The sequence below is a fragment of the Propithecus coquereli genome, unplaced genomic scaffold (assembly GCF_000956105.1).
Source record: "Propithecus coquereli isolate 6110/MARCELLA unplaced genomic scaffold, Pcoq_1.0 Scaffold536, whole genome shotgun sequence".
Lineage (NCBI taxonomy): Eukaryota > Metazoa > Chordata > Mammalia > Primates > Indriidae > Propithecus > Propithecus coquereli.
In genome coordinates, this window is record NW_012151241.1 from 912,968 (window position 1) to 929,536 (window position 16,569).

Consider the following 16,569-nt stretch of genomic DNA (forward strand, 5'->3'; position numbering starts at 1 on the left):
CAGCTTGAGAGAGTTCACGATGGACATGGCAGGCTGGAGGTGCTAAAGAGTCAACCTTTCAAGAGTGGCCCTCAGTGGATGCTGGAGAGAAGTTGGTTGATAAATATCCAAGCTTCCTTCCCCTTCATGAGTTGATGCTGAGGTATGTTCCCAAGAACACACCCTTGTCAAAGGATCTACTATGGTTGCCCATATTAATAACATGTTCATTAACACTTTCTTTGTTAGTTTTCCTCTCTTCCCTCTCTTACTTCCTTATTGTGCTTCCTGAGATTACCTTTAAATAAACTACTTGCACCCAAAGCTTTGTCTCAGGGTCCGCTTTAGAGGGACCCAGAACCAAGACATCAGTCCATTATTATTTAAAAGTGATAATATTAATAGTAAAACACATTGCTGTTGGATCCATAGAGAAGCAAACTCAAAACCTGCTTAGGTGATGCTTGCAACCCAGCCAGCAGGAGCTGCTCTTAGTTATGATTCTTACATTAGCAATGCTGTAGTGAGTCTGTGTTTATTTAGGATGCCCTGCCCAGCCTGTATCAATAATAACTGTATTAAGAGCTACTGCTTAACTAAGAGGTTACTGTGTGGCAGCTCTACGTGCCTCATTTCATTTAATCCTCACGGTGACTCTGTAGGGAGGGTACTATTATTATTTCCATAGAACCTGAGGTTCATAGTGGTTAAATAACTTTTCAAAGTCACACGGTAAGAGGCAGCTCTTTGGTGTGCTTAACCAATGGGTGGATAACTGTAAATAATACTCTATTGTATTTTTGTATAAATGGGAACAATAGTACTTGGCAGATAACATCTGCATTGTTAACAATGTCATAAACACAGTGTAATGCAAGGATTCTCCAATCAGGTGAGAGCCTCAAGTGGATAAAACTGTCCCCTATCATGCCTGGCTTGGTACAGTTTACACACTGGGCTTGGATTACTAGTGGGAGTAAGGCATTTCTGGCATTTTTTAGGTTGTGTGGAATTTTCCAGTGTTTTGACTGCTGTAAAAGTCAAACCTCTCTTTGGTCTTGTCCTGTCACAATCCCCAGGCTGCTAGATTGTCAAAACACAGTCATCTTACTGAGTATGACAATGTTTAGTGAGATATGCTACAAATTTGTGCACAAGTTCAGGCTTTCTGGGAACAATACTTCCCTCTTAGCAATATCTGGCCCCACCTAGTAACCTAGGTACACATAAAAACTTAGATCTGAAGATGTCTTTCCCAATTACTGTCTTCTCTAAGAATCCATAAAGAGAAACAGACTTTGATCCCAATTTATCTTATTTACTTGACCCTACTGTCATAAAGTGCTCAAATTCAAGTCATTATAAAGGAGAGTAACGGGGAAAGGTTTCAGGGTTTCCAGACAGAGGAATTGTTGGCCAAGGAAGTCAGCTTTTCGGAGCTCAGCAGGTAAGTGATAAGATTGTCTTGTATAGAAAGAGATAGAAAAATTAGAAACAACTCAAATGAGGGAAATTCGTTTTGAAAAATTGCTGTCTTGGTGGAGTGGAAGGAAAGAGAAGATACCAGTTCTCCCCCTCAATAGGGTGAGGTGAAGTCTGCTAAGAAGCCCACACTTGCTTTTATCAAGCACCTATAGTGGAAAATACTTGAGAAAATTCTATTAACGATAAATTCTGAAATCATCACTGTTACAACACTGTGATAGAAATCTTTTTGGCAAAAATTTAAAATTACAAAACAATCATTATTAGTACCAATTACATGTTATTAAAAGATTGCCACAGGCTTTGCCTGCCTGAAAGGGTGAGCCTGGCAGGAATGACACAGCTCCTGTCAGGACAGGTCTGGGACAGGGAAGGAGTAGAGCAGGCCCAAAGAAGGCATAGGTGTGTTCCAGCTCTTCCAAATTAATACTGGTGTTAAGGGGACGTAACTCTAAGTGGCTAAGGTCTATAGAATGGCCAGCGACCAAAAGAGATTAACAGTAGCTTCTTAAAGGAAGAGAATATTAATCCAGGCAGTAGGGTGGTCATGAGCATGGTCTTGGGAGTCCTGCGTTCGAATCCTGACCCTGCCATTTACTGTCTATGGGATCTTGGGCAAATTATGTAATCTCTCTAAATCTATAGAAACTACCTCAAGAAGGTTGTTGTGGGGCTTGTGGTTGAAATAATGTTTGTAACTTGTTAAGCACAGTGCTTGTTGTATTGAAAGCATTCTGTACGTGTTTCTGCTCTATTCATAACACTCCTCTTGAAAGGAAGTAATGGATATATGTTTTTCCCAGATGGAAGGGTAGACTATCTCAGGGAGAGGGATGGCAGAAGCAAAAGTACAGAAGGAGGCAGAAAGAGGCCTTTATGATTTATTTATTATTTTTAATCTATACTGGGTCAAGGGGAAAGAGTATTAGGAGGGGAGAGTAGGTGGGAAAGCAGAGGGGTAGGGAAAGCAGAGGGGTAGGGAAAGCAGAGGTCAACCTGGTTTAAAACTAGAAGCCACGTGTCGATTGAGTCTTTTCTAAGTACACACCATCTGGATATATGGGATTCGGAATAGTCTCAAAAACTCTCTACTATCAGAGAACGACCTTACAATAATGACCCAATAGGGCAGGTGTGGTGGCTCACACCTGTAATCCCAGTACTTTGGGAGGCTAAGGTGGGAGGATCACTTGAGGCCGGGAGTTAAAGAGCAGCTTGGGCAGCACAGCAAGACCCTATCTCTACAACAAAAAATGGAAAAATTAGCTGGATGGGGTGGTGGATACCTGTAGTCCCAGCTACTTGGGAGGGTGAGGCAGGAGGATCGCCTGAGCCTGGGAGTTTGAAGTTGCAGTGAACTCTGATGATGCCACTGCACTCTAGCCAGGGCAACAGAGCAAGACTCATCTCTACAAAAAAAAAAAAAAAGACCCAATAGAGGCTTTTAAAGCTGAACTTTTGTTCAGCAGGGACCATTTGAGAATGAAGCAAGTTTCATCTCTTTTTCTGTTAAAATGACATTCTATCAGTTTCTCTAGGAAAGACTGATCTTATCACCCCCAGGCACCCTAAAGCTGCCCTATGTAGTTTAGCCCATTTCCTTGTGGTTTTCTTCTTGTTGCCTTAAAAAAATTCCTTAATACTAAAAATACTTTGAACTTAGAACAGGATTGTTTAATTAAAAACTAGAAGTATTACCGTTTTAGCTGGGATGATTCATCTGGGAATTTATTTTAAATGCCAAATAGACAGGAAGAAGGTTCATAAACTCATTGTAGACCAAAGTACAAAACCAACTGGACTCTTTTTCACTCGATAGGTTTGACTTGAATTCTTTAAAGATGGCATGGAAGAACAGCGGTGCAATGCAAATATGTAGATTTCTTCTTTTAGCAATTTTATTCCTGCCACGTGGGATGACAAGTAAGTTAATATTCTTTTTGGCCTCTTTTTAGATAAAGAAAAATTTCAGATTAAAAAAAGATCAATGGGCATTGCATATATCCTTAAATTTCATATTGGAATGACTATACAGTTGGTATGGCTCACAGTATAGGAGTCACATAACATAATAAAAAATCAAATGGAAAAATATTGTTTTTTCAGGGTTCAGATATTACAAGACAAGGTGAAATATTCCATTTTCTCCAGAGCCAGAATTTTCCTACATTTTAATGCATTTCATTACTAATCTTACTCCCAATAATCTTCTGTTTATTTGAACATAATACTTACATGAAAATCTTTCTTACATTTGCTCCTCACCTCCACCTGGAAGTAATTCCCCACCCCCTTCCCTGGTTTTAAAAGTAATACGTAAGTCATTGTAAGATAAATTAGACAATGTATAAAAGAAGAAAGAAAAGCAAAAATCTCTCCAAGGCCCGTTATCCAGAGATAACCACTCAACGTTTTGGTGTAATTCTTCTAGATTTTTTAAAAATACTAGGCAACAATCCCATTATCTTTACCAGTGGTTTATGCTTTTTAAAAGAAAAGTTAATATAGTAACAAATATTACCTAGGTTGCAGATTTGTGGCAGCTAAAGCTTTTTTTTTTTAGTTTTTGTTATTTGCTTCTGAACCAGGAAAATAAAAATTGAAATTTAGGTATATTACTATGCAATAAATGGATTTCTAAAAATCAGAACTGAAAAAAGAACTGCTTTATATCCTGATTACCTACCCCACAAAAACTTGTCTACCCAACAAACACCAGCTATTTAAACATTTTTTTTTATTTTGCTATGCTGCCAAAACAATATGAAGACATCAGAAATACAAGAGCGAAGTTGTCCATAATCCTATCATCTAATCGGAAAAGTGTTTTCAAATCAGTTTGTCCCCATGTGCATATTCAGTCTTGATACATTTGTAGTCATTATTAGAGATATAATTCATATTCTACCTTTTCACCTAATGTTGTATCTTTTTTTCTGTTTTTCTATAGTCCTTTCTTTTTATTTCTCCACTTCCACTTCTTTGTTTTTCTACTTCCAACTCCATGTAGTAAACAAATTAAATCTGGTATGTGTGTATTTATTCAATAGATACAGAGTTTTTTCCTAAGTCTTTCCTCCACGAAAAAAAATATCTACATATATATAAAATCACTCTGTATATACTGGTTTCTAACCCAGTGATTCTCAAGCCTCACTGCACATCAGAAACACCTGGGGAGCTTTTAGAAAACCCACTTCCCAGATTGCACTCACATCAATTAATCAGATGTTTGGGGATAAGAGCCAGGCATCAGTATTTTTTAAAAGATCCCCAGGTAATTCCAATTGTAGCAAAATTTTGTGACCACCATTTTAACCTTTTTCTTTGTTTAGTTAATAATACATTGTGGATCTTTTTCTTCATAAAATCATATAGATCAACATGACTACTTTTAATCGTTGAGAGTGTATTTTGTTATACTGATATAACGTAACTTATTTAACCAATTCCCTGTTGGTGGACATCTAGGTTGTTCACTCTGCATATCTTAATAGTTTCTCCCTATACTCCCAGGTTCTGTTTTAACTGTGAATGGTAAAACTGAGAACTATACCCTGGACACCGAGCGTGGCTTACAAGAATCTCTGACATGTGCTGTTGAAAACCATACCAGAGAGGAAGAACTTCTCTGGTATCGAGAAGAGGACAAGGTGGATTTGAAATCTGGAAACAAAATCAACTCCAGCTCTGTCTGTGTCACTTCCATCAGTGAAGATGACAATGGAGTCAGCTTTACCTGTAGGCTGGAGAGGGATGAGACTGTGTCCATTTCAGTGATGCTGAATGTTACATGTGAGTAAGGGGAAAGGAAACTGCTAGTCAGTCTGTAATGTCTGCAGGACATTAAGTGGTAGTTGAAAACTAGGTCTTGGCTGGGCATGGTGGCTCATGCATATAATCCTAGCACTCTGGGAGGCCAAGTTGGGAGGATTGCCTGAGCTCAGGAGTTTGAGACCAACCTGAGGAAGAGTGAGACCCCATCTCTATAAAAAATACAAAAATTAGCCGGACGTGGTGACATGAGCCTGTAGTCCCAGCTACTTGGAAGGCTGAGGCAGGAGGATCACTTGAGCCCAGAAGTTTGAGGTTGCAGTGAGCTATGATGATGCCACTGCACTCTAGCCGGGGCAACAGAACGAGACTCTGTCTCCAAAAGAAAGAAAGAAATTTCATGAGCACTGAGTATCCTCAAACTCTGAAGAACTTGCTAGCCTCATTTGAAATTTTATTTTCATTTTTTAAATTAAGAATGAGGTGTTCACCTTTTCATAAATGTATTGGCTATTCATATGGGTTTTTTTCTGTGAAATGCCTGCTTGTGTCTTTTACTCATTTTTCTATTGGGTTATTTGCCTTTTTCTCATTAATCCATATAAGGGCTTTGTAAACTAAGAAAATTAGTCCTTTGTAATTTTGGATTGTAAGTGTTTCTCCTATTTATTTTTGAAAATTTTAAGTTATTATTCATATTGAAATTTTAAATTTCCTTTATAGTGTCTAGCTTTGTGTCTAGCTTAGAAAGATTTTCACTGGGGATCTTTTAACATCATGTAAAAATTCAAAAAGGTGGAGCTTTTCGATGGTTGGGTTCCAGGTATTGGTAACCCATTGGTGGAACTATATAGGGTTAGGGGACCGTCAAATGATACTATGTAGGTGATCATGAGGGTTGTCTGGGTGGAAGGTTGGTTCTGCACGAGAAAGGTGTGGATGGTGTGGTGAGGGATGATGTGGTGTAGGATGATGATGTGGTTATGATTTGGTAGACAAAATTTTTTACTTGGAACCTAGAAATAAAAGTCAAAGCCATTTGACCTCAATGAACTCAGCCAACTTTTTTGTGAAAAAATTGATGCCATTGCTTCTGAGATACAAGGGTGAAGAAAATGCTGAGGAACTCAACTCTGGGAAATGCTGGCATACTGCAGCTTGAGTTTCTAGAGTGAATCATTTACATGTTCCAAAACAAGCTATCGGAGTACCTTGGAGGTTTTGTAAATCCAGCCTTATAAAATCACAGATGAGGAAACTGAGGCCTAGACTAGGGGCTCAAATCACAGCTGGACTTGAGACCAAAACACAAATCCCCAGGCTTGCTTGCTTTATTGGTTTATCTATCTATCTATCTATCTTTAGAGACAGGGTCTCGCTCTGTTGCCCAGGCTAGTGCAGTGGTGCAATCACAGCTCACTGCAACCTTGAACTCCGGGGTTCAAGCGATCTTACCACCTCAGCTTCCCAAGTAGCTGAGACTACAGCCATGCACCACCATTCGTGGCTAATTTTTTAAATTTGTTGTGGAGATGAGGTCTTGCTATGTTGCCCAGGCTGGTTTCAAACTCCTGGCCTCAAGTGATCCTCTCACCTCAGCCTCCCAAAGTGCTGGGATTACAGGTGTGAGCCACCATGCCAGGCCAGCTTACCCTTTTAAACATGAGATACAGAACCAAAATGCATGGAAAAGCCAGTGAAGTTAATCTTTATTGAGGATGCTGTCACCACATGCTAGGGCTCAGAGCTTATTTCTTCCTCTAGCAAAAGCCCAGGCTTCTAATCTGGTCCTCTTTCCATGGAACCTTCTTAAGGGAGACCTGGCAGAAATGCTGACAATGTGATTTGATGACTTAAAGAAATTGTTTTCAGTTTTCCAGCCTCAATCCACTTTTAAAATCATCTTTATAACAACCTCCGAAATATCATTGTTGCTAAGCACATGTGTGTGTGTATATATTAAGGTTGGTACAAAAGTAATTGCGGTTTTAGACCATGAATTTTAAATCATTATAAATAGGCTTAAACACATCTTTATTAATCATAATAGGAACCATTACAATCAATACCTTTTTGGCATCAAGAAATAAGTTTGTTTATTCCTGTAGTGTAAAAAAATCTGTGCTTCAGGATTCAACGAACTCTTGGAAAGCATTTTCTGCATCCTGCTAGTTGTGGAAGCGTCCCTGCAAAAAGTTTCGAGATGCTTGAAGAAGTGGTAGTCAGTTGGCGAGAGGTCAGGTGAATATGGCGGGTGAGGCAAAACTCCGTAGCCCAATTCGTTCAACTTTCGAAGCGTTGGTTGTGAGACATCGGGCTGAGCATACTTCTCAGATGTAACGGTTTCGCTGGGATTCAGAAAGCTGTAGTGGATCAGACTGGCAGCAGACCACCAAATAATGACCATGACCTTTTTCTGGTGCAAGTTTGGGTTTGAGAAGTGCTTTGGAGCTTCTTCTCGATCCAACCACTGAGCTGGTCCTCACTGCTTGTCGTATACAATCCACTTTTCGTTGCACATCACAATTCGATCAAGAAATGGTTTGTTGTTGTTGCGTGTTATAAGAGAAGACGACACTTCAAAACAACGACTTTTTTGATTTTTGGTCAGCTCATGAGGCAGCCACTTATTGAGCTTTTTCACCTTTCCAATTTGCTTCAAATGCCAAACAACCACAGAATGGTCAACATTGAGTTCTTCAGCAACTTCTCATGTAGTGGTAAGAGGATCAGCTTCAATGATTGCTCTCAGTTGATCGTTGTCAACTTCCGATGGCCAGCCACTGCGCTCCTCATCTTCAAGGCTCTCCTCTCCTTTGCAAAACGTCTTGAACCACCACTGCACTGTACGTTCGTTAGCAGTTCCTGGGTCAAATGCGTTGTTGATGTTGCAAGTTGTCTCCGCTGCTTTACAACCCATTTTGAACTCGAGTAAGAAAATTGCTCCAATTTGCTTTTTGTCTGACATCATTTCCATAGTCTTATATATATATTAAATAAACAGCTAGTTCCCAACTAAGAGCGCTAAGGGAAAAAAAGTAAGTAAAAAAATTAAATAAAATAAAAATAAACAGCAAGTCATGTCATTAGCAAAAAAAAAAATAAAGTTAGAAATGCACATCAAAATGATGTATAACATAACCACATTTATTTAAGAATTATTCCAATATCAAATGGCAAATTTCAACAATGCTAAAACTGCAATTACTTTTGCACCAACCTATATGTGTCTATATTAATATATATATGGCCAATTGGTGATTCATAGTGACAATAACTGACGTAAGCTCATCAAGTAGTTATAATAAATCAAAATGAGCTCATAAAAAGTGACAAAGACATTATGTACAATCCAAAGGCAGTGTTATTATTGTTATAAACAGCAGATCAAGAACTAAATGGAAGCTTGAGATTACACTGTGTATGGGGGAATGTGGAGAAACAGGTTTTCTCATCCATTTTTGCTGAAAGCATAAATTGAGACCACCTCCTTTGGAATATCTATCAAAATTTAAAGTGTGCCTATCCTATGACTCAGAATTTCTCCTTCCAGATGCATGTAGATAAATACATACACATATACATAAAGAGATATGTACAAGGGTGTTTATTGTAGCATTAACATTCTAATGAAAACAACCTAATGTCCATCAAAATATAAAATATTAAAGAACCATATATTATACTATAGCACTCTGCAAGCAATGAGCTAGATCTCTATGGTTCAATGTGGATGTATCTCAAAAACATGTAGGTTATTGAGAGAAATGAAGTCTTTTATGTAAATCCTTCCCATGCTCCTAAAATAATACAATATATTCCCTATGGGAACACTATATGTATAGAAAACTTTCTTTTAAAAAAAGGTCGAGAAGGATTTACACCAAACTCATAGCAGTGGGTGTCTCTGGGGAACCAGGAAGTGACCAGGTTGGAATCAAAGAGGACCTTAGCTTTATCAGAAATGTCCTAATTTTTAAAGAGAGGGTATTCATATGTAGCTGATATGCTTAAATTAATTTTAAATAGTTAAATAAAAAGAAATAATTAACAGGATCTGTCCACAAATGGAATTGTTCTATTTGACAACTATGTTCTCTATTCCAGCAACTTCCTACATCTCTGAATACCATATTACATTCTTGTTGGATATGATACAGAATTCAAGCTCATTCCAAAGAGCAACAGAATGTCATTCTTCCGAGAGAGTTATTAATAGCACAGCCTACTCAGGGTCTAATTATTCAGTGTGCAATAATACAAGCTCCTTTTTTCCTCCTTGTCCGCCTCTACCATTTTCCTAGTTCCCACTCTTCAACCATTTTGTTACTCTCCTGCATCTTTGCTAGAAAATGCAAGGGGCATGGAGATAAATGTGTTTGTCTATGGGTCTACAACTGCCCTTATTGTGGAGGGAATAAGGAGTTGCTTACACAGAGGGAAGAGAGGGACTCACCCACCTTCCATAGATGCCAGAGTTGTCATGATTAGAACGCCTTCTGGGAAAAGGACATTATTTCTAGAGGATCACTGAGGAGACACAAATATGCATTGGTAAATATATGGCTAAGACATTGGTTAGATAAAGTACAAAAATAGAAGGTCTGAGTAACCCTCAAAACCACCACCACCACAATAATAATAACAGTAGCTAGCACTATAGTAAATTCTTTATAAGGATTATCTTATTTAATTTTCACAGCAACACATGAGGTAGGTAGTATTATCCCATTTTTTAGATGAGAAAACTGAGGCCCTAGCAGTTAAGTAACTGTCTCCAAGTGGTATAGATGGAATTAGGACTCACTTCAATGCCTGCCTTCTTAACACTGTACTGTTTTATACAACACTAGCACAGGTTGGTTTATTAACACTCAGAGAACAAAGACCCAAGGCTTATGCTCCTGGGTAGTGTTACAAATTGTCTACTTAGTACAGATTCATTATCATATTATGTTCATAATCATATATTGTTTCATGGTTTGTCTTCACCACATTAAAAGTTCTACAAGGTTTGGAACTGGATATGTTATTTATTAATAGTATGATATCCCCAGCTCCTAGCCCAGTGATTGGCACATAGTAGGTACTCAAAAATTTGTCTCAAATACATAAATGCCTGCATGAGATAGACTGAAGGAAGACCTTGAACACTGACAGTGAGCCACGGCTTATTTGCTAATTAAATCTAAATGCTTGGATCTTGCAGTTCCTCCTCTCCTAAGTGGAGATGACTTCCAAACAGTTTCAGAAGGCAATGACGTGAACTTGGTTTGCAATGTGAAATCCAATCCCCAGGCTCAAATGATGTGGTACAAAGACAGTAACGTCCTGACTTTAGAAAAAGACTATCACCAAATCCAACAGACAAGTGAGTCTTTTCAGCTGTCAATTACCAAAGTCAGGATATCTGACAACGGAACCTACAGCTGTATTGCAAGTTCATCTCTGAAAACAGAGACCAAGGACTTCCTCCTGATTGTTAAAGGTAACTCTCTTTTTAAGTAATATCCAGCATGGTGCAAAACTCAGACTAGATACTCAGTAAATATTTTTGGTGACAACGAATGATGACAGTTATGATTAGTAGCTAGGATTTTCTTTGAAGAATTATTCCCGTCCAAGGAATTTTCCACTAAGAATTCTAGTCTATCTTTTTAGGGGGATTATGCCCATTCCATATAGCACACTGCTTTTTGAGCAAAGATCCTTTTCTAGAACCAAGTGTAGGAAACCATTCTGCTTGGCTTTTAGGGAGGAATATTTCCATGAATTCTGGACAACATGGTGTGTAGGAACTGGACTTCTAGGTTCACAGCCTTAGTGACAAACAGAAGAGAAGTAAAAAAACAAGCAAAAAACCAAAAACACAAAGGAGAAAAATGCTGGCTAGATAAGAAAATGGATCTCTAAAATCACTCCTAACTCAAACGCTAACCTGTAGGCTTATCAGAACAGAGAGTTGAAAAATATGAGAGAGGAAAAAAAAAAGCTCTTTCTCTTGGCTTCATGCTTCATCTACCCAGTAACTACACCATCTCTGCAGTAACAGAGAACAAATGAAGCTCTGAGTGTTTTTCCTTCCTCATATTTCTTGCTCACACAAAAAGAGAAAGGCGAGATACCTGGTGTAGCAGATGCTGAAAATGCTCACACACACATTTCCTGGTCTTGAGCCAGTATGTGAGGATCAGCCCAGCAAGCCAAGGATCCTATATCTTGTTAGAACATTATTCACTTTGTCATTTCCTTCCCTGTACCTACTCACTGCCATTCTTGCCAGGCCCCAGGCAGCCAACTGAACCCCTGCCAGAAATGTTGGATGGACGTAACCATAAGACATCTTATTTCCTCCCCCCGGGGTGGGGGGGGTCTGGAATATGAGCAGATTAGCTGGTGGAGAGGAAGAGCTGCTGATGGTTGAATGCCCATCACTGTGATTCCTGGCATGTTCAATAATTTTTCCTGCAGAGCAGTGACAGTATGCCCAGGGGCTGCTAGCTTTGAAAACCAAACCCACAAATATCCTAAGTACCCATAGCTTGTGGCTATTCACCTCCCCCAGGACTACAAAAGCATGGTAGGATGGGCCTCATGCCATGCCGCTGTACTAACTGGTTGTGAAGACCACACTTGGAGAATAGGGAATTATATCATCCCTCTTGGTTAAGAAGACATCCTAATTGCTCCATGTCACATAAAAAAACAAAAAAAACCATACAGCTTGTGTGGCAATTGGGATGCTAGTTTGGCAAATTGGCTTTCAGGTGGGCAGAAATTTGTTTTGGGTGGAGCTCTTCCAAACCAACTTGTTTTTCTTATTTCTTCTTGCTTTGTTACTTCTCTGGGTGGTGGCTGCCTTTGTAACATAAGCTCTCCGCTGCTGGTGCTCAGGCTAAATGCTGAGTGTTTCATGAGCCTCTCCTGAATTCACTGCTCAGCGGGCTAGTTCCTAAATGCGGCCATGCAAAGCTGGAAATGACATCACGGATCTTTTCTTGAGCACACGATTTAGCACACGTGTTGGAATTATTTTATAATAATGAAAGGGGGTGGGTGGAATATCAGGTATGGTTACAAATGAGAGCATAAAACAGGACAAGGGGGGAAGTACAATTACGTAGTTACACTTGCCAAAGTCACTTTGAACAGAAACTTGGAATCCAAAGCGAGCCAGTGGGTCAGGCAATTTCTTCCTTTCAGCTTGTGTATGGAATGAAAGCTGTCACACGTAGTTTCATTTTATTTGTCTTAGTAAAAATATTCCAAACTGTGACTGAATTCTGGTGTTTTTTCCCCCTAATCATCCCACTTTCACTTCCCCTTCATTTTGACATCTTTGCTTGGCATGCAAGTGGAGGGGTTCCCCAGTAAGGTGACAGTCGTTTAGGTGCGTCCCAGAGCTGGCTATTACGGACCCAGGGCTTACCAGAAGAAGGCCCATTGAGCAAAGTTTCTCTGGAGGGCTGGTGTGACCTTCATGAGAATAATTTTTAGGAACAGCCAAGAGACGGCAAAAGTTTAATCAACTTACTCCCCCAAATTATCCTGAGCTGGACAAATCGTAGGGAAGAAAATGATTAAAAAGTAATTGGTTAGTGTATTACATAGTTATGGGGGCGATAAATCCTATTTCATAATCTTGAGGTATATAGGAATTAGGCTTTGAAATCAGATGTATCTAAAGACACTTCTTCCCCTCCTGTCTGGCTTGTACCCCTCATATGCCATCTCATGACCCTGTTTCCTTTATAATTCTCATCTCAATCTGTAGTCTTTGTTTGTTTAATGTCGGTCTCCCCCGCTAGAGTATGAGCTCCATGAAAGCAGAGGAGCCTCCATGTCTGTCCTATTTTTTGCAGAGCTGAGCACAGCACCTAATACACATTAGGTTACTCAGTAAGTATTCGTTGACCACACCTCCATTCATAAACTCAATTGTACAATAAATAGCACACTGTTTCCTTTAAATTCCTAAAATTTTATCTAAACCATGATTGGAACCCCTTCTCAGTAGGTGGCATCAGAATCCAGGGGCTTAGACAAAGTCATTTTAAAAACCTTTGTTTTAAGCATTTTTACTTTTGAGAGTTCCATCCTATATTATAGCAAACATATTGAAACAAAGCACATTATGTATACTTTTTGCTGTAAAAATTTTGAAAGGATTTTTTTAACGGGCATAGATTTTGAATTTTGTGATTAAGTGATTAATTTTGTTCTTGAGGTTTAAACATTATTTAACACTTGGGTTATAGTTAACAAAAGATTAACTAGATGTTTAAACATTTATTAATTTTGATTAATTATTCTTTTCATACCTTGGAGCCAATAAATTTTTTTCTATCTTTCTCCCCTTTGGTTCACAAGGCTCTCTGCTTTTCTCTTCTTGCTCTCAAAGCCTTCCTCCTTCTCTTTCCCTCTCTGGAATACCTCCCAATATCTTTTGGACTTTTCAAAAGGCAGGAAAAACCATTGACTTCAATCTACTTCTACTTTCTGTATGGCAAAAATTGTAGATGAAGAAAGTGCAAAATGGTCTACTTGTTTTGGGGGGAGTTATTCATACTACAATAAATTATTCTTCCATAAAGGAATGGATTCAAAACCTGTCTCTGCACTTACTAGTTCTGTGATATTGGACAATTAACCTAACATCTCAAAGCCTTGGTTCCTCACCTATAAAATGGTGACAACCTTTTTGGGTAGTTGGGAGGATTTAATTAAGAGGATGATATATGTAAAGCGCAAAGCATCATGGCTGGGACAGATTGGAAACACATAAATGTTCATTCTTCTTCCCTGTGTTTGCATTTCCTACAGAAAAACCTGTGGCTGTACCAACAGAAGCCATTATTGCTGCATGTGTTGTGGTCTTTCTAACGTTGTGCTTTGGCCTGGTTGCTAGAAGAAAAAGAATAATGAAGGTATCTAAGCATTCTAAGCTATTTAGGTAAAAAGTCATCTAAATAAAGGCAGAAAACTGGCTACATAAGTGACTTGAGTTAGGAATCACTTTGGCACAAAGTTGAATCTGACCTTTCTACTGTGAGATCTAAAATAAACTTGCTCAAGGAGTAAAAACTGTATGTATATTATGAGTACAGCTTTACAAAGCACAGAAATGCACATAGGCAAGGCCTGAATGAAAGTAGCTGTAGTATTAGGGGTAAGGGATTTGGGGCTGATTTTTCTTGCTTTTAAATTTCCCTTCATTGTTGCTATGGTGCCGCCTGTGGTATAATAAACAAACAGACAGGAACATCTGCTCTGGATTCAGAGATCTGCATTAAAAAGATGGCACTTGCTGCTCACCTCTGGAGTATAGTCACATGCCCCGGCTGCAGTGGGCTGGGGTTTGAATTGTTGAGTAGTTAACCTCGTTGGTTAGCATGATTCAGAGTATGTGTATGCACAAATTAATGCCATGCATTTGACTCCACCAGTTAATCCAGTGCCAAAGGAGGACAAATATGGCAGACAGCCTTCCAGTAAAGGCCAATATGCCCGAGGCTGAGTTCATCATTCAGCAAGGGCATTGTCCTTGAAACACATAATAATTGGGCAACAGTGTCTCCCAAGAAGAAATTCACCCTACTCCCTATTACAATCCAAAGCAATTTTTCCTATATTAAAAAAATTCCAGGCCGGGCGCGGTGGCTCACGCCTGTAATCCTAGCTCTCTGGGAGGCCGAGGTGGATGGATTGTCTGAGCTCAGGAGTTCGAGACCAGCCTGAGCAAGAGCGAGACCCCGCCTCTACGAAAATTAGAAAGAAATTAATCGGCCAACTAAAAATATATAGAAAAAATTAGCCGGGCATGGTGGCGCGTGCCTGTAGTCCCAGCTACTCGGGAGGCTGGGGAAGTAGGATCACTTGAGCCCAGGAGTGTGAGGTTGCTGTGAGCTAGGCTGACGCCACGGCACTCACTCTAGCCCGGACAACAGAGTGAGACTCTGTCTCAAAAAAAAAAAAAAAAAAAAAAATTCCAGTGTAGTGGTGCCCGCCTGAATTCCCAGCTACTCAAGAGGCTGAGGCAGAGGATTCCTTGAGCCCAGGAGTTTGAGACTAGTCTGGGCAACATACTGAGACCTTGTCTCTAAAAAGAAAAGAAAGAAAGAAAAGAAATGCCCAGGTATCTAAGAATCCTGGAAGCATCCTGATTAAGAGTTATATCTTCTCTAAGTTCAATAAAAGCTATTAATGTAGCCCAAAAAATGAGTCCTGAGCTAGTGCAGAGGCGGGTATGTTTCCATAGCACCTGTCCCTGAGCCACTTTGATGCATTCAAAATGTTTATCCATGGACCTTAGAAAAGCAGGCAAACTCATTGCCCTTGTTGTGTTTGTTTTTAGCTCTGTATAAAGCATGAAGAGCCTAACAGGGGAACATCTCTGTAAGTACTGTAGACTGGGGCCAATGATTTTCCATAAGCAGATGGGTAGCAGCGGTGTACATCGTAAAGCTCATTCCAGGCAAACTCTTCCGGAGATGGGAAGTGCTAGAAGGTGAAGGGGTTCAGAGGAGAATAGAAAGTGGAGGAAACTCTGACTCCACTTCAAAGGAAGACAGGTTGGAAGGTTGCCTAGAACTGAGAACCCCTTTGGTCCTAAGCCTACTCTTTCCTTAAGCAAGTTTGCCGAATGCTTGTGCAACTGCATTTTATTGCCACACAGTGTAAATGACTGAAAGAGCCTGCCCTGGGGGATGCCACTGCTTCATCCTCCTTCACAACGAGGTCAGGAGCCACATTCATCCTAAATGCTGCCTTCTCTTTGGAGCTGCCTTCAGTCTATTGCCTCCAGCATATGTAAATGGGAGCAAGGGGCATTCTGTCAGAGAGTATAGATTTTGTTTTGAATTTTTTTCTGAGTGCTATAATATCATTATAACTAATTTCTTGGTTCATTTCAGATGAGAAAGCTGAGATGCCATCAAATATGGGAAGAGTTTTGCATCAGAACATCTTCAATTTATGTAGTCCCAACTGTATTTACTGCTATTATTAAATTCATTCCTGTCAAATTGTCAGAGGTTATAAAGAAGTGTTTCATTAGTCACTTAACAGTAGTTGTTATGATTAATTTGATATGCTTATGGAAAATTTTTATGGAGAGAGCTGTGAAGAATGAAAAGTAAGATTTTGCTAAGTCTTCTCCCCGAAGTGTATGTGAATTAATTGAGATTTGTTCCAAATAGGTTGGTAATCACTTACTATTTAGCGTGTATTTTTCCACATTTGGGTCTAATAAATCAGTGCAATACCAAAAAAAAAAAAACTGGGAGAACTGCATTTTATTGCCACACAATTTTTTAAGTTGCCAAAGAAGCA

At 39.3% G+C, this 16,569-nt stretch overlaps 1 protein-coding gene across 1 annotated transcript; it reads left to right on the top strand.

Annotated features, from left to right (window-relative positions):
• The first annotated feature begins 3,305 nt into the window (after positions 1–3,305).
• Positions 3,306–15,637, top strand: TMIGD1 (transmembrane and immunoglobulin domain containing 1). Its single transcript, XM_012657294.1, has 5 exons — positions 3,306–3,387; positions 4,981–5,259; positions 10,448–10,726; positions 14,062–14,165; positions 15,593–15,637. Exons 1-5 carry the CDS (start codon positions 3,306–3,308, stop codon positions 15,635–15,637), a joined length of 789 nt encoding a protein of 262 aa, XP_012512748.1.
• The last annotated feature ends 932 nt before the right edge of the window (positions 15,638–16,569 follow it).

Coding starts and splice junctions, on each gene's coding strand:
- TMIGD1 (XM_012657294.1), top strand. CDS start 3,306: ATGGCATGGAAGAACAGCGGTGCAATGCAAATATGTAGATTTCTTCTT. Junction 3,388..4,980: donor CCTGCCACGTGGGATGACAA/GTAAGTTAATAT, acceptor CTATACTCCCAG/GTTCTGTTTTAACTGTGAAT. Junction 5,260..10,447: donor AGTGATGCTGAATGTTACAT/GTGAGTAAGGGG, acceptor TGGATCTTGCAG/TTCCTCCTCTCCTAAGTGGA.